The sequence below is a fragment of the Silene latifolia genome, chromosome 1 (genome assembly GCF_048544455.1).
Source record: "Silene latifolia isolate original U9 population chromosome 1, ASM4854445v1, whole genome shotgun sequence".
In the NCBI taxonomy this organism is placed as follows: domain Eukaryota; kingdom Viridiplantae; phylum Streptophyta; class Magnoliopsida; order Caryophyllales; family Caryophyllaceae; genus Silene; species Silene latifolia.
Window position 1 is genome coordinate 13,439,879 of NC_133526.1, and position 22,696 is coordinate 13,462,574.

The 22,696-nt window shown below is 34.4% G+C and overlaps 3 protein-coding genes across 3 annotated transcripts; 1 reads left to right on the forward strand and 2 right to left on the reverse strand.

The window, feature by feature from the left end:
- Positions 1 to 2,618: 2,618 nt before the first annotated feature.
- Positions 2,619 to 3,290, forward strand: LOC141640801 (uncharacterized). Its single transcript, XM_074449484.1, has one exon. It carries the CDS (start codon positions 2,619 to 2,621, stop codon positions 3,288 to 3,290), a length of 672 nt encoding a protein of 223 aa, XP_074305585.1.
- Positions 3,291 to 9,919: 6,629 nt separating this feature from the next.
- LOC141640809 (putative mitochondrial protein AtMg01250) lies at positions 9,920 to 10,345 on the reverse strand. Its single transcript, XM_074449493.1, has one exon. It carries the CDS (start codon positions 10,343 to 10,345, stop codon positions 9,920 to 9,922), a length of 426 nt encoding a protein of 141 aa, XP_074305594.1.
- Positions 10,346 to 18,438: 8,093 nt separating this feature from the next.
- Positions 18,439 to 20,414, reverse strand: LOC141599243 (putative galacturan 1,4-alpha-galacturonidase SALK6). The gene is made up of 4 exons (XM_074419211.1): positions 20,189 to 20,414; positions 19,505 to 19,825; positions 18,892 to 19,407; positions 18,439 to 18,801 (listed from the first exon to the last, which is right to left on the reverse strand). The coding sequence occupies exons 1-4, from the start codon at positions 20,309 to 20,311 to the stop codon at positions 18,559 to 18,561; spliced, it is 1,203 nt and encodes a 400-aa protein (XP_074275312.1). The 5' UTR covers positions 20,312 to 20,414; the 3' UTR covers positions 18,439 to 18,558.
- Between the last annotated feature and the right edge of the window lie 2,282 nt (positions 20,415 to 22,696).

Below are 22,696 nucleotides of genomic sequence, written 5' to 3' on the forward strand. Positions count from 1 at the left end.
GTGATCTCCATGTTCATTTAGTGAACTCTTGAGATTCAAGATTCTGTAACTCCTTGAGATAGAACCCATAAACTCTTGAAGCGGAGTAGCTTTAAGTTTGAGTGCAACCGGAGTAGGTTGGCGAGTTATTTTCATTGTAAGGGGTTTAGTAAGTTTGAGTAAATTTCTAAACAAGTAATAAAATAACGGTTGGACGTAGGCCTCGAAGTAGAGGCTGAACCAATTTTTGAAATGTCGTTTGTTTGTTCATTTACTTTTACGTTCTTCCAATTTGCTATTTCTCGCATGTACCTAATCAAGTTCTGTGTCACAGTCACCTATACTGTGACATAGAACTGCTGTACCTTCTTGTGAACTTACATTCAATTAAGTTTCTCAAGTCTTGTACTTCAATATTCTTCACTTAAGTTAATCAATTAACCAAGTTAAGGATAAAATTTTTAAAAGGTACACCTAATTCACCCCCTCCCCCTCTTAGGTGTTAATCGTTCTTAACTCTTCACTTGCATTACCATAATGTTTCAATTTCTCTACCTTAAAACACCTTTGAGATTTTATTTCATATTTAAACTTCCACACTCAATTCAAGATTATTTTTTGTTCACATAAAATTCTAATTAAATTAATTAATTAAATTAGTTTTTATTGTATTTGGCTTTATAATAACTTTATGTAGCCATAATATATTTTGTGTTCATATTTTAATTATAAATCATTCTAAAGAATTAAATTAGTTTTTCAATTTTCAATTTATTATTACAGTTTGATTGACTTTTAGTTTTTTTGGCAGGTACTTCTTCATTAAAGCGACATAAAATATTACATCTGATAATTCTTGGAAGATTTATTGCCAAAAGTTTTGTGAATACATCAAGATTATCTTTGCTGCAATAATTTTGCATGTAACACCTTTTTTTTTCCTTAATTTTGTTGTCAAAGGTTAATGGGTCACAAACCAAATAACTCAAAATGTGTGAAAGATTATGCGAGTAAGTCAACAAGCTTAGACATTTTCACCAATATAGTTTAAGGAGATATTTTAGAGTTGTAACTAATAATTTTTACTTATGACTTTGGCTGAACAAAATGAAAGTGTTGGGTATTTGATGTTGATGATGACAAACCAAATGTTACTAATCTTTCAAGCCTTATGCGACGAGCAGTCGAAACAAACAGCTTACATGGAGTGCGTGTGTCGAGTAGTGCACCATCTATTTCACATCTTCTCTTTGCGGATGATAGCATATTTTTTATGAGGGCCAATGAGCATGAGGCCGATGTGGTGAGAGATATTCTTCGAGGTTATGAAAATGCCTCGGGCAGACTAGTGAGTTTAGACAAGACCACTTTGTCTCGTTTAGCAAGGGAATACCGATACAGAAGAGAAACAATTTGGCTACAATATTGGGAATAGCGGAAGTGGCGGAGCATGGCAAGTATTTAGGATTAACCACGGTGGTGGGGAGGTCCAAAAAAGTTCTCACGGATATTTTGCGAGATAAGCTTAGCAAAAGACTATCTGGTTGGCGCAGGAAAATCTTGTCTAGGGCTGGTAAGGAGGTTCTTATAAAGGTCGTGGCCAATTCACTCCCTACCTATGTTATGAGTATTTTCAAAATTCCTGCTAGTTTTTGTGATGAGCTTCGAGTATTGATATCCCGGTTTTGGTGGGGCTTCGAGGATGGTAAGAGAGGGATAAGTTGGGTTGCGTGGAAAAAATTGTGTCAATCGAAGAGCTTGGGTGGTATGGGCTTTCGCGATTTCAACTTGTTTAATATGGCTCTGTTGGGTAAGCAAGTTTGGCGTTTAATGACGGAACCTGACGGTCTATGGGCGCGGCTGATGAGGGCTAAATACTACCTCACGGGGAATATGATGTCGGCTGTTTTGGGTACTAATCCAAGTTACACGTGGAGGGGAATTCTTGAGGCGAGAGATATGTTGCGAGGTGGGTGGCGTCGTCGTATTGGGGACGGAATATCGACTAGTGTTTGGGGGGATGCGTGGTTGCCAGAGACACAAACGGGGTGCATTATTTCACCACGAGTACCCAGACGAGGGAGTATGACAGTGGCGGAGCTTATGGAGGTGAATGGTAATGGCTGGAATGACAATTTGCTAAATACTATTTTCCTACCGTTCGAACGGGACCGTATTAAAACATACGTCTGAGTTCTAATAGACCGGTGGATGAGTGGTACTGGGTGGCGGAGAAGGATGGGATTTTCGCTGTTAGGTCGGCCTATCGAAGGTTGGCAGGGGAGGGGATAGCGCTCGAGTTGGGTGGGGTGTCGAATTGGGAGAGGGAGAAATGATTATGGAATAGGCTCTGGAAAGTCCTGGTTTGTCCCCGAGTGAAGCTCTTCTTCTGGCAACTGTGCAGCGAGGCTTTGGCAACAAGAGAAAATATAGCTAACCGAGTTCGAGGTGAGTCTGCTTTCTGTTCTTTATGTAATTCTTTTAATGAGTCGAGTATTCATCTGTTCCGAGATTGTGCTATAGCTACACGGGTTCGGGAGGGCCTCGAGTTGGGTGAAGGTGAGGGTGATGGGGTGGGTATACGGGATTGGGTGGAAGCGAGGTGGAGGGAGTTTGGGTGTCGGGAGCAGGTCTTGTTTATGGTGGGATGCTGGGCTTTGTGGGAGCACCGTAACAAGGTGGTCTTCGATGCTAGAGAGGTGGACCCGGTTTCGATTATCAAGAGGGTCTTGGATGTGGTTGAGGAGATGGAAGGAGGTGGCTTTATACGGGTTCGGCGTGGGGGTGAGGGTGCTCCTGGCGAAAATGCGGCTGAGAAGAAAGGTTGGGAGGTTCCTCCGGTGGACTTTGTCAAGATCAATGTTGATGCGGGATCGAAATATGGAGCGGGGGTGAGTGTGGGCTTGGTTTGTCGAGATGATAGGGGCAAGGTGCTTTGGGGCATCTCGGTGGTACATGACTTTTTGTGGGAGCCTCATATAGCGGAAGCAAGTGCGGTGTTCGAAGGGCTAAGCGAAGCAGCGGGACGTGGGCATATAAAGATCGTCGTGGAAAGTGATTGTCTGACGGTGATTGATGCTTTGAGGAGGAAAGCAAAAGGCAGAAGCATGTTTTCGTTATTGTTAGATGACATTCTCAGTTTATGTAATTCGTTTGGGTCGGTTTTGTGGTCGCACACGAGTCGAGTCAACAACATGGTTGCTCATTCTCTAGCTCATATTTTTCCTACAGTAGTTGGTAGAGTAGTGTGGTCGGATGTCCTACCTCCGATTACGAACAATGCTGTTATTTTTTATTCCAATTTAATATAGTAAGGCCTTCGGGCTTTCCCCTCAAAAAAAAATGTTACTAATGTTTTCTCTTAAGTTTACTTAATAGGAATTGTTGATTTGTTGATTTGTTGATTCAAGACGATTGAATCGTTGGATGAAGACCGCCTTTTATTTAATTTAGGTCATTATAATTGAGATAGAAAATAATGAGTTTGCTATACCAAGGCAACAATGTCGCCCACTGTTGCTTTCCTAGAGGGATGAACCATGCTTTTCAAAGATACCTTTTTAAATTGTTGAACAAGCTAGTGAGGAATCCTAACCAACTATTCTAAATAATTGGATTAGTTGGTAACTTGTAAGCTTTGCCCAAATTAGTTAAATGCTGTAAGGTTGATTTTTTGAAAGCACTTTCAAAACCTTCCTTTCTTGTCCAAGTCACATGTGTGACTCTTGGCAAGGAAAGGAAATAAACTTTTTCAAAACTTGTTTTTCTTATTAACTATTTTTTTTTTGCCAGAGATGAAAAGATGTATTACATGATGTTCTGGCTCTCGGAGGCCATAATACATCCATGGTGTAAAACTAAAACAACATTATTAATACAAACTAATAAAACTATGATAGCATGGAGTAGAACGGAATATTGATAGCGAGCATTTGAACCAGCTTCACCATCACACTTGAATTTCATAAATCGCTGATACATAAAAACCGCCGGGTGACAAGCAAGACGATGAAGTCTGCCATCGGTGGAGATAACTCTCTTAAACCTTAGATATCGAACCCTTGGATCGTAAGACCAACAAACTACGAAAATCGGAATGTAGATAGATGAGAACAAGGACAACCCCACAGCCAAACTCCCTCCACAGACTCCAAAAGGCACCGGCCTACGACGGACCAACCCACACTTGACTGAGAGGATCCATATCATGATTCTAAGACGGAAGCAAAATCCAAATGATAGAGGGACAGGACACCCTAAACCCTTAAAGAAAACGCTTACCCAAGGAAATCTTTATTAAGGAAAAGCAAATTAAAAAGACAAAATAAATAGGACACTTATAACTAAAGTCATGAAATAAAAGGAAAGTAACCACCACAATCAACCAACCAAACTTGACACTACAACCCGTCCCATATTGAAACCACCAAGTCGGACCAACAGGTCAAACATAAAACCGAAAAGGACCAAAACAGGATGAACCCGAGTCAAACAAAGATGAAAGAGTCTCCCTCAAATCAACAATATCGGACCATAATCTCCACAACAGTCCCGGCCAGGTCGAAACACGAAGCACAAGACAACAAAAAACCCGGAACACCCCAAAGCCCTAAACGAAACAACAGAACCCGACACAAGGACATGCAAAACTCAAAAGGTGGGAAACACGCAACAAAGCCACTCATAACACCAACCGACTCCTCCCAGGACCACAGTTAAACATGCAAACAGAACAAAGAAAGAGACGACACTGACCGACACTATTGGTAAACGAAAAAGGACCGATAAGTGGGGGGATCACCATATCAGACCCAAAATCACATAGGACAACAAGCAGCACACGGATGAGCTATACTCATCGACACAGCAAGAAAATCAGCCCAGAGGTGGGGGAAATTAGGGGATCACCTCTGGGATGAAATCCAAAAGAACGGAGACAGGACAAGGAGTCGGGGGAGGGGACATGCAAGACCACCAAAGACAAGCAAGACCACTGTGAACGAGAAAAGTGACGACACCGACAACGGAGTAGACCAAAGAACAACAAAAAACCAAACTTCGACTGATCGGATAAGGGAAGACGAAATTATAAACTGATTGGTGACGTTGACCAAGGAAAAAAAACCATCCGAAGAAAAACAATCGGAAATCAAACTATAATCAGTTTAAGCAAGGAGTGAATGATCGACCTCCGGAGACGGACCAAAGTGTGGCCACATCTCCGGAGAGGCGGTATAAATATAGGGGGATGTAGAGGGGTGGCTGGCTAGTGATGGAGCAAGACGTAAATTTTGGGGTTTTTTTGGGTTTTTTTGGCGAGAAATTTAGAGAGATGAGAGAGATATTGGTATTTTGTGCACTTGTAGTTGTCTTAATAACCATTTTGGTCCAAGTAAAAAAGTTCAAATCTGAAATCTTTTGTCACATCTTACTTGTCTTTGGATTGACTTTCAAACTTGAATTCTTTTTAGTAAAAGATTCCTCCTTTTCATCTATAAAAGGATTGCTTCTTCCTTTGAAAAAAACACACTTCACTTTGCAAAAATCTGAGAAAAAGATAGAAAACATTTTCAAAAACTCTTAATATTTTCAAGTGTCTAAAACTTTTAGTTGCAAACTTTTCTTATTTCTTATAAATCTCAAAATGGTTCATTCGTCTAGTATGGCATAGCTCAATATCTTCTTTCTCTTAGTTAGATCGACATTGAGTCTCTCCCGTTCTTAAGTGAACAAACTAGAGACATTTGATCTTGTAACTACTTGAGAATTAGATGAGCTTTAGAAACGGAGTAGTTTCTTGAATAGCACAATCAGAGTAGATTGTGGGGAAATCTCGTTGTAATAGAATAATTTTAATTAGAGTTAATTACGTTATCAAATTATTAATGAGAAGTAGATTGGACTTAGGCCTATAGAGTGTAGGCCGAACCAATTCAAAACCGATTGTGTTGATCTTATTTCGTTCTTTCTTTTTCCGCTGCAATTTTAGGTTGTCGGTTTTATTACCTTCAAAGAAACGGTCTACTATACTGTCACGTTGATCTGTTGTTTACAGTTTATACAAAGATAACAAGTTACAGTCTGTTACACTGTTGCCTTAATCATAACCAACGACACTTCTTTTAATCTTCATTTAAAAGAGGTTGTGTTAAGTATTTGAGATATCATTTCATTTAACTAACTTAATAAATTAAGTTAAGTTAAAATTTTTAAAAGGTACCTAATTCACCCCCTCCTCCTCTTAGGTACTTCGGGATCCTAAACTCTTCAAAAAGCAACTATGTAACATATTGTATATACGTAAATATTTGTTACTTGTGTCATTCATAACATGCATAATTAATTTTGCTCATTTATACTAATAATTGTTCGAAATTCTAAAGTTATATTCTTTTACTTTACCCTTTCTGTTTTCCATAAATATAATCGTACAACAAACTCGGAATAATTTGGGACACAAACATTTGATTTTTAATTATTTGATGTTGCAGGGTATTCTACATATTTTTAAAATATATTAGAAAATTTTAAAGAATATAAAATTTATTGAAATTGAGGAAATATAAAATTGTTGTAATATACAAGAAGTATAGCCGTTGTTAGGTACTGAAAATTTAGTACGTACTTGCAACACCTACACAATAATTTTAAAATGTTACCTTGATCAACATTTTGTTGGTCAAGTATGAAACTATTTGCACTATGAAGTTGCCACGCGGGGCTTTAAAATCCCATCTATTATTAGAGGTATAAAAACTCTGATTCATTCAATAAATAAAGAGAAATTAAACTAACGCTTAAGTATTTGTTGGTTCAGAAAATAAGCCATATTCCATAATCTTTAAGCCGATTAAAACTATAAATTATTAACAATCCCGTGGTTTCCACGGGTTTCAAATTTAGTTCATTTAGTAAATAGAGGATTATTAAGGTAAGGAGAAGGATGAATTTATAATTATTAAAAAACCAAAAATAACTTGAAATAAGGAGAAAATGTAATAGTTCACACAACTGGTTTATTTATCGAAAAAGAAAAATGTAAATTGTTGACTAATACATCTTAAATAAGAAAGTGGGTAACTTTTTAACACTGCAATTGAATTCTTTTGTTTCCAATTTGCAGGGTTTGGTTTCAAAAAATTGTTATAGTATAAGCCGTCACATATGCGATTCACCAATAAGTAGTCTATATTAGACCGAAAAGGTTACATGTACACGGGGTGTACAAGAGCCTTTGTACACGCACTGTAGTAGCATGACACGTGTAAAGGTGTGGGCTCCATATAGAATCTTTTTCAATTGTAATTTTTGGTACTAAAATTGAAATATTTTGAATTTCAAATTCAAATTTAAGAAGTTGAATAGTAATTTTTTTTTCTTATGATCTTTTAATTTTCTACCAATACTTTTATTAATTTTTTTATGCTTTTAATTATTTTTAAATATTAATTTACGTAATATACAATTTTCCCTCATGTCAATTCTTACCTCTCCTCCCATTTCTTCTCCCACCCACGTCACCCTCCTCCACCACCTAAGCGCCACCTTCACCATGCACTCGTAGCAACCCACACATTCCATCTGCCGTGTTATTATCGCCAACACTCATACGCGGCGATATCATCAACCACCACGGACGACGCACGCGCACGACGCTATAACATCACCGTCAACGACAAAAATCGAGATTTAAAAGCCAGATCTACAAAAATTGTTGCTATAATTTAAAGAGTTACCATCAGAACTTCATCGGCATACGATCAAGGGTGGTTTCAAGTGATAGTGGTATGAGATGGGAGGATGAATGGTTGATTTCATAATTATTTGATTGTATTGATTAGATTGTGGGTTATATTAATTTAAAGTTTGATATTGAAAGTAGGAGGATGAATTTAGAGTAATTAGTTGGACTATATGCTGGTTTTGTTATTTGATTAAGTTGAATAGCCTTCACCATAAAGGCACGGCTCACATGAGTGAGTTTTTACAATAATGGGGAGGAGGAATTTGGATAGTGTAGTGCAACTTGCTTCTACTACATGATGTCATCCTGACTTCTGGACTCGTGGTGGGAAACTGGTGCATGCAAAACGACGGACTGGTGAGATGGTGGCGGAGTAAGTGGGCGAAAGAGAGCGAGGGTGGGGTTGGTTTATTTGTTGATGCTAGAGTTGCAGCCCGACTTGGACTGGTCGCGCGAGGTGTTTGGTGCGCGATCTTGGCGTTGTCGATTCGTATATGGTATCCTTGATTATAAAAAAGCTGTTGTTGGTTTTGAGCCGCTCGAATTGGGCGTGGATTTGGGTTTTGGGGCCACATCTGGTGGATGAATTGGTTGTGGGATGGTGTTACCGTGTTAATGTTCATGGTAGAAACGAAATTTAGACGCTGAATTTGGTTGCTTCGGTGATCCAATTGCCTACTAATGTCTGCCAGATCTTTCCACCAAAACGATTCTACCCTGACTTATATCGTTTTACACTTTTTGGATCATAAGACGTACAATTTTACGATCTAGATCGCGTTTTAACAACATTGAACTTGGTTGTTCTTGAATTTACAAAAGTTAACTTAACTAAGTTGATCGATAGAAGAATTAGTAGCATGAGTTAGACTGAACTGAATTGAATGAAGCTGAACTGAGCTCAACTGAATGAAGCTGAACTGAGCTAAACCGAAATAAGCTGAAATTATATCCAAAAACATAGAGTCTTAATAAAGTTGAATTGGACTGAACTCAACAAAGGTAAACTAAAGTAAGAGTTAATTTATGTAGAGATGAGTTTGTAATTAACTTAATCAAACTCTTTGAACCTAAGTTCAGGTCATTTTGGTTCGGTTCAGTTCAACTTCATTTAGTTGAGCTCAGTTCAGGTTCATTCAGTCTAACTCCTGCTACTACTTCTCGTATTGATCAGCTTAATTCAGTTCAACTTAGTCTAACATATTGATCGTACATAATCGTATAAGATCGATGGTAGGATCGTAAAAGTCCGAAGTTAGGCTCAATTAAGTTTATTTATGTTAAGTTATATTTAATTAGTGTTATACAGATAATTGTTTGTTATCATATTGATTAAATTAGTATCATATATTATTCTCTCGTATCATACCCATAAAAATTGTATCACTACATAAAGCTCGCCATGTCATTAATTCGCGCCACCGCCTTTCCTCCGTTAGAAGTCCACCACGTCATTAATCCACACCTCCACCTTTCGCCCAATAGTATTAACCTTAGTTAATTTAACATTGCTAGATTTAATTATCAATCCACACCTTCTCATTTCACCCATTTATAGACCACCCCATTATCAATCCACACCATCTTATTTCACCCATTAGTAGTAGGCCATATCATCAATCCACACATCCCTTCCACCCATTTGATAACAACATTATTTTAATTAGTTTTATTATGTTTAATGAAGAGTAGTTTTGATATTCGGTTTGAATTACATATATTTATATTTTATTTTTTTTTATCAAAATCTTACTTGTCTAATTCATTTATTTACCGCTTATGATACATTTTTGTATAATATTTTTTGAAGTTGTGGAAATTTGTCAGCTAAATTATGAAATACATTCATTGTTCCCGTTACTACTTTCAATATAATCGTTGTTATTGTTACGTTAAATTAAGTTAAGCCAAATTAATCTTAGTTAGTTATTTTTAATTTAGTTACAACAAGATAAGATCAACTAACTAACTAAGTTATGTTAAGTTTAATAAAATTTAATTATAGTCAAGTTAACTTTACTTAAATTTAGTCATGTTAACTATTTTAGTTTAGCTAAGTTAATTTTAGTTAAGTTAAGTTCATATAACTTTAAAGTTATCCATAATCAAGTTATGCTTGATTAAGTTTAAATTTTATCAAGTTAAATTAAGTTTAACTAATCTTAATTTAATTGTTATTAATTATTATCTTCTTTGTCATTTGAATGAAAAGGATCCCTTCTTAATCCCTACAGCATTCAAAATAAGATCCCTAACTGCAGGGAGAACTCCACCAAAATAAACTTCAGTTTTCTCCAGGCTAGCTGTCAATCCAGACCAGGTGGAAAATGAGCTCAAGATAGTAGCTGCTTGCTGCACAGAAGGTAAATCCCCCCTGGTAAAGATCATTAGGTCATCAGCAAATACCAGATGAGTAAGCTTTATCCTAGAACACTTTGGATGGTAAGAAACATTAGGAGGTTGACACATTGTTCTAAGTTGTCGAGATAAAATTTCCATACTTAACACAAACAAGTAAGGAGATAAGGGGTCTCCTTGTCTCACACCACTCTTCCCATTGAAGAAACCATGATGTGCTCCATTAACTTTTAAAGTAAACCAAGAGCCTGTAACACATGCCATGATCCACTTAATGAATGTAGGAGGAAAGTTGAGTTCAGAGAGCATATTGTTAATAAAAGACCATTACAAAGTGTCAAAAGCTTCGCTGATATCAACTTTAAGCATGCATCTAGGAGTGATGTTTTTCCTTCCATATCCTTTGAGCAAACCTTGAGTAAGCATCACATTCTCAAATAAACTTTTTCCTTGTACAAAAGCAGCCTGCTCAGGGCCAACAATGGTAGGAATAATTCTTTGAAGCCTAGCAGTTAAGATTTTGCTTATGGTTTTGTAGATAGTGGAACAACAAGAAATAGGCCTAATATCTTTGACTATTTGAGGAAAAGGCTTCTTAAGAATAAGGGAGACCAAAGTTGTATTAGCTTGCTTGGGTAAGAACCCAGTTTTAAATAAATCCTCAACAGCAAGGCAAAAATCATCCCCAACAATGTCCCAAGCTTTTTTGAAAAACCCAGCAGAGAATCCATCAATGTCTGGACTTTTGTTGGAATCAATAGCAAAAAGTGCTTGCTTAATTTCAGCTCTAGTAACAGATTGAATGAGTGCAGCATGATCATCAGTATTAATACAAGCCCCAACTGAAATCACATCAGGGTCAATGGGAGACACCTGAGCAGAATTACCAAGGAGTTGTTTATAATACTCAAAAAAAGCTTCACCTACACCTTGCATGCCAGAGTGAGAGATACCATTATGGTCCTTAATGTCTCCAATCATTTGATGTTGCTGCCTCTCTTTAATTTTGTTAAAGAAGTATTTAGAATAGGTATCATTGTGTTTAATATTATGCAGCTTTGCCCTCTGAGAAAGCATCTGAAGTTCAATATCCTTAAGATTCCAGAACTCCTTAGATACCTCCTTCTCTTTGTTTATAAATTGCACATTTGTAGGATCTTGCCTTAAGTTTCTGAAACACTGAGATAATTCCTCCTTCTTATCTTTAATTTTATCCGCAATGTTAGCATAATGTTCTGAGTGCAGACATCTGAGTGCTTTCTTAACTTCTCTGAGCTTACTCATAAGTCTAAACATAGAATTCCCAATATGAGTACCATTCCCAGCCTCAGCCACAATCTGATGAAACTTAGGATGCTCAGCCCAACAATTAAGATATTTAAACTGTTTCTTAGGCATGTCATTGTCATGAAAGGTAAGCATTGCAGGACAATGATCTGAGATACCAGGATCAAGAAAATGAGCAGTAGTTTTTGAGTAAGCTTGCAGCCATCTGTCATTGACTAGAATTCTATCCAATTTTGAATAGACCCTAGTAGAGACGTCCTGCTTGTTAAACCAGGTAAAGTCATTCCCAGTTCCACTCATATCATCCAGACCACATCTAAGAAGACAGAAGTTGAAATCCATGAGCTCAGCAAGAACAAGAGTAGTACTGATTTTCTCATGGACATGTCTTACAGCATTAAAATCCCCCATTGTTGTCCATTGCTCCACCTGGCTAGAAAAAAGAAGCAAGGAATCCCAAAATTCCAGCCGTTTCATAGCATTGTTACTACCATAGACCACAGATAAAAAGAACTCCTTGCCAATGAGGAGATGTTTCACTTTGCAATGGACCACCTGAGCAGTCTCATGCATTATATCCACTTTAGTAGTAACTGGGTTCCAGAACACCCAGATCCTACCATTATAGTTCTTATTGTAGTTACAAAAAGCATTAATATCTTTTGAATTTAGTCCTAAGGATAACTTTAGATTTAGTACTTTTCACCTTGGTTTCAAGGAGCCCCAGAACATCCACTTTATTCTCTTTAAGAAATAGATTAACCTCACTATGCTTGATAGGCTTGTTAAAGCCTCTGATATTCCAAGTGGCAATATCATTTAGAAGGTATATCAGGTAGATCCCCTACCAAGTGATTGCCCTTATGCTGTAAATCAGATTCCAAATTATCCGGGGCAGCCAAAGGAGTGAAAACATCATTGATAGGAACAATGATGATATTCTCTAACTCAGTTGAGCAACCTCTCTTCAAGGCTATTTGAGGCTGGCTGAACTGGTCCTTCTTGGTGCATTCTTGATGCTTTTCATCATTCAGCAGAGGAGACTCCAACTTAGTATCCACATTAGGGGAACCTAGTATTGAGCTCCCCTCAATGGGTACAGGCTGAGTATCATCAACTATTGGTGCTAAGGTACCACCTAGCACATAAGGGATAGTTTCCTTAGAAACCTGCATAAGCTCTTCTGAAACCAGATTTGGGATTATTTCCCCTTCGTTGGAGTAGCTAAGGAACTGAAGGCATTCTGAGAAAAAACAGTGATAACATAATCTGACTCAGTTGAACAACCTCTCTTCAAGGCTATTTGAGGTTGGGACAACTGGTCCATCTTGGCGCATTCTTGATGCATTTCAGCCTTCAGTGAAGAGGATTCTAAATTAGCAACCATATTAGAAGAGTCTAGCAAGCATTCTGAGCTCTTCTCAATAGGCACAAATTCAGGAGCAACTACATTTGAACCTGAGGTACCACCTAGCACACAAGGAGTATTCTTCTGAATATATTTGACCCCTGACTTTTTCTGAGAGACAGTGGGTTTATTTTTCTTGCAAGATTGCTTGAGATGACCCATTTTCCCACAACTAGAGCAGTAGTGAGGAATCCACTCATACTCTACCCTCTGAGTATAGGGGCCAAAGAGAGTATTGAGGGAGATTTCAAGGGGAGGATTAGTAGAGATGTCCACCTCAATCATGACCCTAGCAAAGGATAATTTGTCCTTATTAGTGGTTGGGATGTCAGCAAACATAGGTCTACCAATCTTGCTTGACATCTTGCTCAACACAGCACTGGACCATAGATATATGTCAAGGCCAGGGAATAAAACCCAAATTGGAACAACTGAGACTTTCTCCATTTCAAAGGAAAAACTAAGATGTTATTGCTTTAGGATTAGGGAGTATGAGCCCATTTTCTAAGGACCCTCCTTAAGAACATTGTTCATGTCCTCCTCACTGCTGGACCTGAAGCTAAACCAACCCTTCCTAAAGAACTGCATTACAGGTGATGCAATGTGACTCCAATTTTTGCTAACAAACTCAGAGACTTGTTTTAAGTTTGGTTTTGATCCCAACAAGTGACCCATAAGAGTGAACTTCCATAATTTCAATTCATCAACAATATCATCAAGTTCCACATCAATTTTAGAAGCTGTTTTACTCTGTTCATGGTAATAGAGGTGCATACCAAGTTGAGTTTTTAGCTTAGCAACATCAGACCATTTTGGTGCAATCTCTGCATCACTCGTGTTCTCGAGATAAACAAGAGGTACAAGAATTGCAGTGGGGGAAGCAGCAGACTGCACATGGGCAAGGGGAACATCACTACTCGCTCAACACTTCAGCCGAAATTGGTATAATTGGGGAAGTAGATGTGCTAAGAACATGTGTAGAAGCATTAGACATAGAATTAGAGTGTATACCAGCAGAATGAACAGCATCCACAAGTAAACTATTCAGTAAAATCGGTACTGTCTAGGTGAGGAGAGTCTGGGTTTCCTCTAGTTGATTGCCAACATCGAATTTAGTAAAGAAATGGTACCAGAAGATGCGGAAGAAGTAGAGGAGTCGATTGGTGGTCTCCCTTTTGGAGGGCGACCCCTCCCGCGAGCCATGGAAGCTTTGGAAGAGTTGTAACAATGGCGGTTGATCGTAACGATTCCACAGTTGAGAGAATCTTCTCTTTAGCTTCTCTCTCCTCTCTTTTAATTAAATTTGTCCACTATTTTAACCTTTTAACTATATTGTATAGATTTATTTTAGTATTTACAGAATTTGTTTGTAAATTACTTAAATTAAATAAATATTTTCTTTTCCATGTATTTTATATTTTTCAAAACCTTATCCTTTACGTGGAATAATTTTATTACTATCCTTTTAAAATTCTATTATTAGTGTTTAATTTCACTTAAGTATTTACAGAATTTGTTTGTAAATTACTTAAATTAAGTAAATATTTTCTTTTTCATATATTTTATATTTTCCTAAGAAAATATTTTATATGATTTTTAATACTCATTTGTCGATTAATTAGTACTGTAAAACATCTTCTATATACAACAAAGTTATAGTAACAACAATAGAGAATTAATGCCTTTAAAAAACAATAGTGAATTAGTTGATAAGTGCATATTTTATATACTTTCATCCCCTATATTAGCTCCATTTTATTTGTTATTTAGCACTTATCATAGTGTTATGAGCTAATATTTGTTGTTCTAGTGTATTTGCTTGTCTTAACATGTTTTGTAGGATATTTAAGCTTTTTGGAGCTAAAATACTACAAGATGAGCTACTAGAGTACAATGGCTAAATGAAATCAAGTATTGGACTAGCATGGAGTCTTGGCATGGGTTTGCATGAAGAAATTGGTGGATCAATATGTATAATTCAAATGTTGTCAACAACCAAAGTCAAGCCCAACTTCAAAGTCCAAGTTAAAATGGGAAGCATATGATTCTTACATGCGTAGGATGCTCTTTGGAAGCTCTAGAGAATGATAAAGTAAGCATTTACCCGGGTGCATTAAGGGCAATTAAACATGAACTTTGGATTCCTCAAGCAATTAAGTGAGGAATTAAGAGAAATTACCCGGAGGACTACGGCCCCGATCGGGGTTGGCTGTTTCTTGTTCACTTACGTTTCTTTTCCCTCTCCTATAAATAGGAGAGACATTTCATAGCTAAGGCATCCAATTTTTACGGCTCATTTTGTTCTTCATAGCCTTAAGCAATATAAATTTCTCAATAGTTTTCATCCTTAGTTTACAATATTATCAATTTTGTAGTTCTCAAACATTTAGTCTTTATCATATTTCAAACTTTTGGTTCTATTTGTTCTTCCATATAAGTTCATCTCTTTTAAGGTATTTATATTTCTAGTTTATAATTTTACATATCTATTTAGTTTATACTTAGTTTATAATTAAGTGCTTTATTTATATTGTATTAGTTTTATTTCTTATACATGTTATATCACCTAATTTATTTAGATCATATAATCATGCTTAGCATTTCTTATAATATAGTTTGCAATTTACATTCCAACATGAGTAGCTAAATTTCCAAGTCTAAGGGCTAGGGGAGCCATGCAAAATCAAATATGTAGCATGTTAAAATAGGTTAATAATAATATTGTTCAATTGTTTCTATCACATGTTTGCACCATAATGTTTAATCCTTGTTTAAGGCCTTATTCATAGATTAAGTTTGTTCATTCATTCTATAAGTCGAGAGGCATGGAATCGAATTAGACAAAGCATGTGTAGTAGGACGACTTAGTCATGGACGAAAGTTTCTCTAGGACCCGGTTTATGGTTAATACTAATGTCGTAAGGTGGGTATCTTTAAGCCTAAGCAATTGACAATGTTATTAGTACCGGTTTTTATCATGATTATATATTCACCCTTGCATGTGTGACCCGACCCCCTTAGACTCCCTTTTAATTATACATTTTACACCATAGTTTTTATTAGTCATCAAACAAACAAACCAAATCATAAACGAAATCGATCTTGATAGAAATCTTCCCATAGCTAGCATTTCACAACATAATTCTCGTTTCCTTGTGTTCGACCCCTATTTCTACATTCATTTGTTGTTTAGGGTATTTATCTTTGCATAGGTACACGATAAGCCTATCATTAGTGACAATACAATTTTTTTTTCAACTTCATTTATTTTTCTTCGTTCTTAATTTCTTATGTATTCAATTTTTTTTATTTGGAATACATATAATACTGCTCCATATGAAATATCTTGAAATTATTAACTTATAGTTAATGCGTAGTTTTTTATTGTAGTTTTTTTTTTAGTTTATTAAATTTAAAGCTAATGGAATATAGATGGATTTTTAAAGGAAATAAGTGAATTAAATTAATGCAATATAATAATAAATTGGATAATCAATGTCATATTAGTTTGTCAAGTCACATTGTTATTGTGAACGTGGCTTTTTTTCATCCCATGTAGCATTGTCTACGTGACTTTTTTAAGCTAGCCTTTTAATAATATTTTATAGATTAAGATATAATCATTACTTATTGATTTATTAGTTGCTAAATGCTAATGGCATCATAGCATGCTTGATGGCTGATGCGTTTGACGTTAATCGGCAATTGGGGTAGGGTAGTGGGAGTTTGTGTTTATGTGACTTCCTCCTTTTATAATTTTATAGTGTATAACTAGAATAGGTAATAGGTAATTTTCAATTTTTGGAAGTTTTCATTATTTGTTATATAAGTTATAAGATTATTTGGAAAGAATAATTTAATAGATAATTTTTTTATAGTATTTTTTTTCAATTTTTTTCCTTTCAATACTTAACCTACTATAAAAAAAAATTATTTTTTCGCCAGCGCTGGCGACCGCTCCTGTTAGCCTCCCACCCCACCCCAGCTCCACCACTGCTCATGATTAATTGATTATAAATAGGATTTATCCTTGAAACTTACTTATCAACCCAAAATATTTTGAGTCTCTCAAGTATTGTCTTAGAGAGCTCTTATATATTTTAAGTCTCTCAAGTACTGTCTTAGATAGCTCTTATAAAAGTTTGTATTAACGGCACGCCTCAGTTACAATAATAACATACAAATATTAATCATGTAAATAATTATAAAGGCGATTACATATTAATAATATTATAATATGACTATTTTAAGACAATCGATAGTATAAATAACTTCATTTATGTCAAACTCACAACTTAAAATAAAATGGTGTTAAATATACGTAAATTGGTTATTAATTTGTCATAAATAATGATAATCTCTACACTACAATAGAAAAATTATAAAATATAATAAAATCAGGTGTTATATAAAAAGATCGTGAATACACAAACAAATCAATAATTAGCTTTTTACTTTAATAAATACGGAGTAGTAGAACTAAAACTTTTTAACTTTCAAATATAGGTAATTATTATGCCTCATAACATTTGAGTAAGACTAAAACACAACGTTATTTTAACCATTTATTGAAATCGCACCAGAAAAATAAAAGCATTTTACATTTATTTATACATTTTATTGATTCCTCCATTTCATATTAAAATTCGTGTTAGGAAAAAAAAATGTAATACAATAGATTAGTGAAAATACTTACTTCTATATTTCCAAAGATCAATAATTGCATAAGTTAGGTGGGTGATCTTATGATATTAATAAAAAAAAATATGAAAATAATATAATTGAGTTCATGGTAAAAATTGTTATCATTAAAGTATAGGTTTGTATTATTTGCACATATTACAGATGGTATACTTCTTTGTATGTTATATATCCTAAATTGAACGTATAAATAATAGAATTGTCTCACATCGAAAGATTAGCATAAGGTGGGTGATCTTATGATTATAAATAGAATGCATCCTTGAAACTTAGGTATCAACCCAAAATATTTTGAGTCTCTCAAGTATTGTCTTAGAGAGCTCTTACAATATGATATAAAAAATAACGTGGAGAATGTTTTATTTATTATAATACACATTTCCTATATTATATTTAAGTTATGTTTATAATTTTTATATAAACACTTATACATTTCATTTGACAAAAAAAGTATCGTAAAAAAATAAAAGTTATGGAAATTATATAACTAGATTCGTGGTAAAAAAGATGCTACCATTAGAGTATACATTTCTTATTATTTGCACGTATTTTAATTATGATAAAAAATAGAAAACAAAAGCGTACGAACATAGTATAGTATAGTATTAAGTATGAAAAATATGGTGTATTTCTTGGTATATTATTTGTTCCACATTGAAAAATAATATAGATATGGTTAATATATAAAGTATAAAAAGTCGAATTGGGGTGATCCTATATTCCTATGATTATAAATATGAGTCATGTTTGAACTTACGTGTCAACAACCTAAAATCTTTTGAGTCTTTTAAGTATTGTCTTAAAGGTCTCTTATTAGAGTTTCTATTATTATCTCTACATAGCGAAATTTATTTATTATTTGTTTTTTTGTATAAATAATAAACGGTGGGTGTGTATTTATTTATCTTCTATTTTCATTGAAAGAAATATTATAATCATATGTAAACAAATAATTATATGTAAAAATTAAAGCCTTATAATAATTTTTTTCATTGTAATTAAGTTGATTAACTCGTACAACGCACGGGCTTTAACCTAGTTATATATTTAAATCAATGATAATTATAAACTAATGAAAATTCTAAGGACCAGCAGGAGCAGGTGTACTACAAGCCACAGGGTTTTGCTTGCCACTTGTGATTGGCTTCACATTCTTGCACATTGAGACGGCCGCGCCACCCTTAAATGTCAAGTCGATATCCGCGAGTTCTACCTTGTCACAGGGTGATCCACTGCTACACAATAGCTTCACCGCCTCTTTTGTACTTGTTGTTCCTCTCACATTCTTGAAACTAATGTTGCTGATCTTAACCTTTGAAGGCGTCTGAATTTAGAAAAACATATATATTAGATCAACATCTAGAAGACATTATCAACAACCTTAAAGTACGAATGTAGAGTATATACGGCTTACCTTTGCTTTGCAGTGGCCGTAAGGGCAATACTCTTGATCAACAAGAATAGGGTTTCCAACATTTTCGACAGTGATATCCTCAAAATGTAAGTCTGATGCGACAGCTTCGTAAGAAGCAAGCCAAGACTTGATTCTAACACCATTATCAGTGTTGCTGATTTTGCAGTTCTTGATAGTGACACCAGTGACAGGAGCCTCATTTGGGTACCTTCCAAGGCTTCCAATGCTAATACCGTGTCCTGGACCGCAGGTAACCGACTCAACGTGGATTTGCTTCGCACCATCTCCCATGGACACACAGTCATCCCCTGTCCCGATCTTGGCAAGGATCACGTTTATACCTTCAGACCGTCCAATGTGGATACCGTCCGTGTTAAGGCTGTTAGCTGGAGCTTCGATAGTGGTGTCATAGAGTGTCACATTCTTGCACCCCAAAACTCCCATGTGGTACAACTTGCTGTTGATGGATTTGATACCACTAATCTTACAGTTGTTTAGGAAGTTGAACCTAAAGTTCTGCATTGTTGGATACAAAAACAAATAGTTATACGAACTTGACACCAAATTGCGACCGTCTTATAAGGGTATAATATGTTTATTAAAGAAGACGTACGTAAGGAAGTTCATCACAAGTGCCAGTTTTAGCACATTCGTTCTGCTTCCAAGCGATTTGGCCTTGACCATCGAAAGAGCCACCGCCCTTAAGGCCATTCACGGTGAGCCCATCGACATGCTCGAGTTTAACCCAAGTGGATTTGTCTTTCATCTGGCTTGGGTCAGCAGGAGCCTTGAAGTTACCTGCAAGCTCGATTGTAATTTGGCCTTTGCATGGGCCAGCAAGATTAATTGAGTTCATCAAGTAAGTTCCTGCTGGTACTACTATTTTTGATGGTGTTGTTGATGCACATGCTTCCTTCCATACTTTCATCATTGCCTATCAATATGCCAATTTATTAGCGTCTTAATAGTTTATTATAAAATGTAAAGACCAAATACATTAAAAAGAAAACCTTAAAATCAATCACAAAATAAATAAATAATAATCTATTTATAGTACGAGTTAATATTTCTACATGGTGATTTCAACACTAAAATAATGATCAAATATTTATACAGATAACAAGTGTTAACAATTTAGTAGTAAACTAATAATAATGAACTTCCCAAAAATAAAAATTATAAAAAACGAATAGACAATAATGAGAAGATATAATAATTTTTGTCCACTATTTGTGTAACTTTAAAGTATTTTGTGTGTGTGGTTAATAAATTTTTATACGCTGATATTAAAACTTACCTCTGTCGCATCTGCATTAGCCTTTGCACCGAATTTTGTTATGTCAAATACGGTCTGACATCTCACAACTGAGATAGACACGTATAAAACGGATAAAAATATTGGGAGAATAGACCTCGACATTTTTTCGGAATACTTTTATTTTATTTGTTTTTTTTATTGGGTGGGTTTTACCCTTGTTATTTTAATCTTATTCAATAATGATGAGATTTGCTGAGATGTGACTGAACATATATATATATATATTGTCCTCTAAAATAATACAACCACACAATGCCTCTGCTAATTTAAGTTATGATCCTTATATTTTGGTATGTATGTGGTTAAAGTACTATTGCCATAGATGGATTTTCAAGCAAACTTTAGCATATTTTAAGAGAGTTTGTAGGGTAATCACAATTATTGAAATGTCTGTGATTTAAAAGTTAGCATTTACAACGAGCTTTACATAAAATTAAATTGTAATAATAATGAAGAACTCAACATCATGAAAAATTAAAAGTCCCATTTTTTTTAATTTCATTGAGATTCACTTAACTAATTAAGGAATATGATTTCAATTCCAAAATGATAAAGAATTACACCGGAGACGCTCATTCATTTTTTATTGTTGACAACATAAAGTGATTCATATATAAATATAAGAAAATTACAAGAGTATTTTGCTATAAGAGTTACATTTTGCGTAAGTAGTAGCAACATGCAATTATAACAACTTAAGATAAGATGTACGAGTAAGAATTTGTACTAGATTTTATTCGGCTATAACAAATTAAGTTTAACTTTTATTTTACGTATTATTTGTAATAACATTAACTTAGCCTTATTTAGAAAAAAAAGAAAAAAAAACTAGCTAAAAGCTCATTTAATCTAATTAAATTCATCATTAAGTCAATTCTTGTTTCGTTATCCATCATTTGTTCAAATATGATTTATCTCAAATCAAAACATATTTGTCACTTATTTTCATGTAAGGTCGTCGAACCCTGTGTAATAGATAAGGAGTGATTATGTAATAGGCTGATAGCATATTTGTGTTTAATTCAAGTGCGCGCACACTAAGCATGAATATTTTAAAAGACAAATTTAATTTGTGCCTAAAATGAATTAAAAAGAAGTAGTATGATTATTAACATAACTAAAGAAAGTAAAATGAAACTTTAAGGACTTAAGGTATTGTGTACTCAGGTTACCGAATTCATAATACATATGAAATGAAAACGCGATTCGAATACGGAATAATGAGTCCAATACATCGGGGTATGGAGCGATCTTATTATCTACAAAATATAATTAAAAGGTTAATGTGACATGACAAATTAATTGTGACGCGGCAAATTAAATGTGACATGACAAATTAAATTGTGACATGGCATGTGACATGGCAAATTAATGTGACATTATTATTATTATTCTTAAATTATATATGTTTATTAAATACTACATACATATGACATTATTATTATTATTATTATTATTATTATTATTATTATTATTATTATTATTATTATTATTATTATTAAATTATATATGTTTGTTAAATGAATGATATGATTAATTAAAAAATTAGAAAAGTGATGCTACAAATTCACCTATAAGTTTCATAATCTATCTATCTATCTATCTATCTATCTATCTATCTATCTATCTATCTATCTATCTATCTATCTATCTATCTATCTATCTATCTATCTATCTATCTATCTATCTATCTATCTATCTATCTATCTATCTATCTATCTATCTATACAATATAATCAAAAAGCCACCTTTAGTGTAGTTTTTACTCCATATGACATTCCTAACAAACATAAAAAAACTTCAAGAAGTAGCTTATATTTTAAATTCCACAATCAAAACTTACTCTCATAATTAATGGTAAAATAAATTTAGAAAATTGAATGAAAAACCTTTTAAAATTCCACAATTTATTTTTTGAACCATCATGGAATAATTAATTTTTACAATCAATGTGTATATATATATATATATATATATATATATATATATATATATATATATATATATATATATATATATATTTAAAAGAGGCTTTTTTCAAGCATTTTGAGAGACTCCAAGTTTTCTAAAACACCTAAATAAATAAAACAGATAAATTATTTTCCTCAATTAATTTAAATCTTAACTATATTTTTTAGATAGAGTTTTATTTGCATAGGGCATTTAATCCCAATTAAATTAAATCTTAACTATATTTTTTTAGATAGAGTTTTATTTGCATAGGGCATGTAATCAAAGTAGGACAGTAATTGGATATTTATTAATCCGCACTATGATTCTTTAGTGCTATAAATACAACTTCTTGATGCATCAATTTCTTTGTCTATATGATTAGTTTTACGTTAGCTACATTGATTAATTGGTTATATATATTTGCACACCATCATAATTTTGCGTCAATTCAACTACGTCATTCTTTTCTTTGCTTTAACAATCTTTCTTTAATGTTTGCTTATTTTATTAATTTCATGATATCATTAGCATATG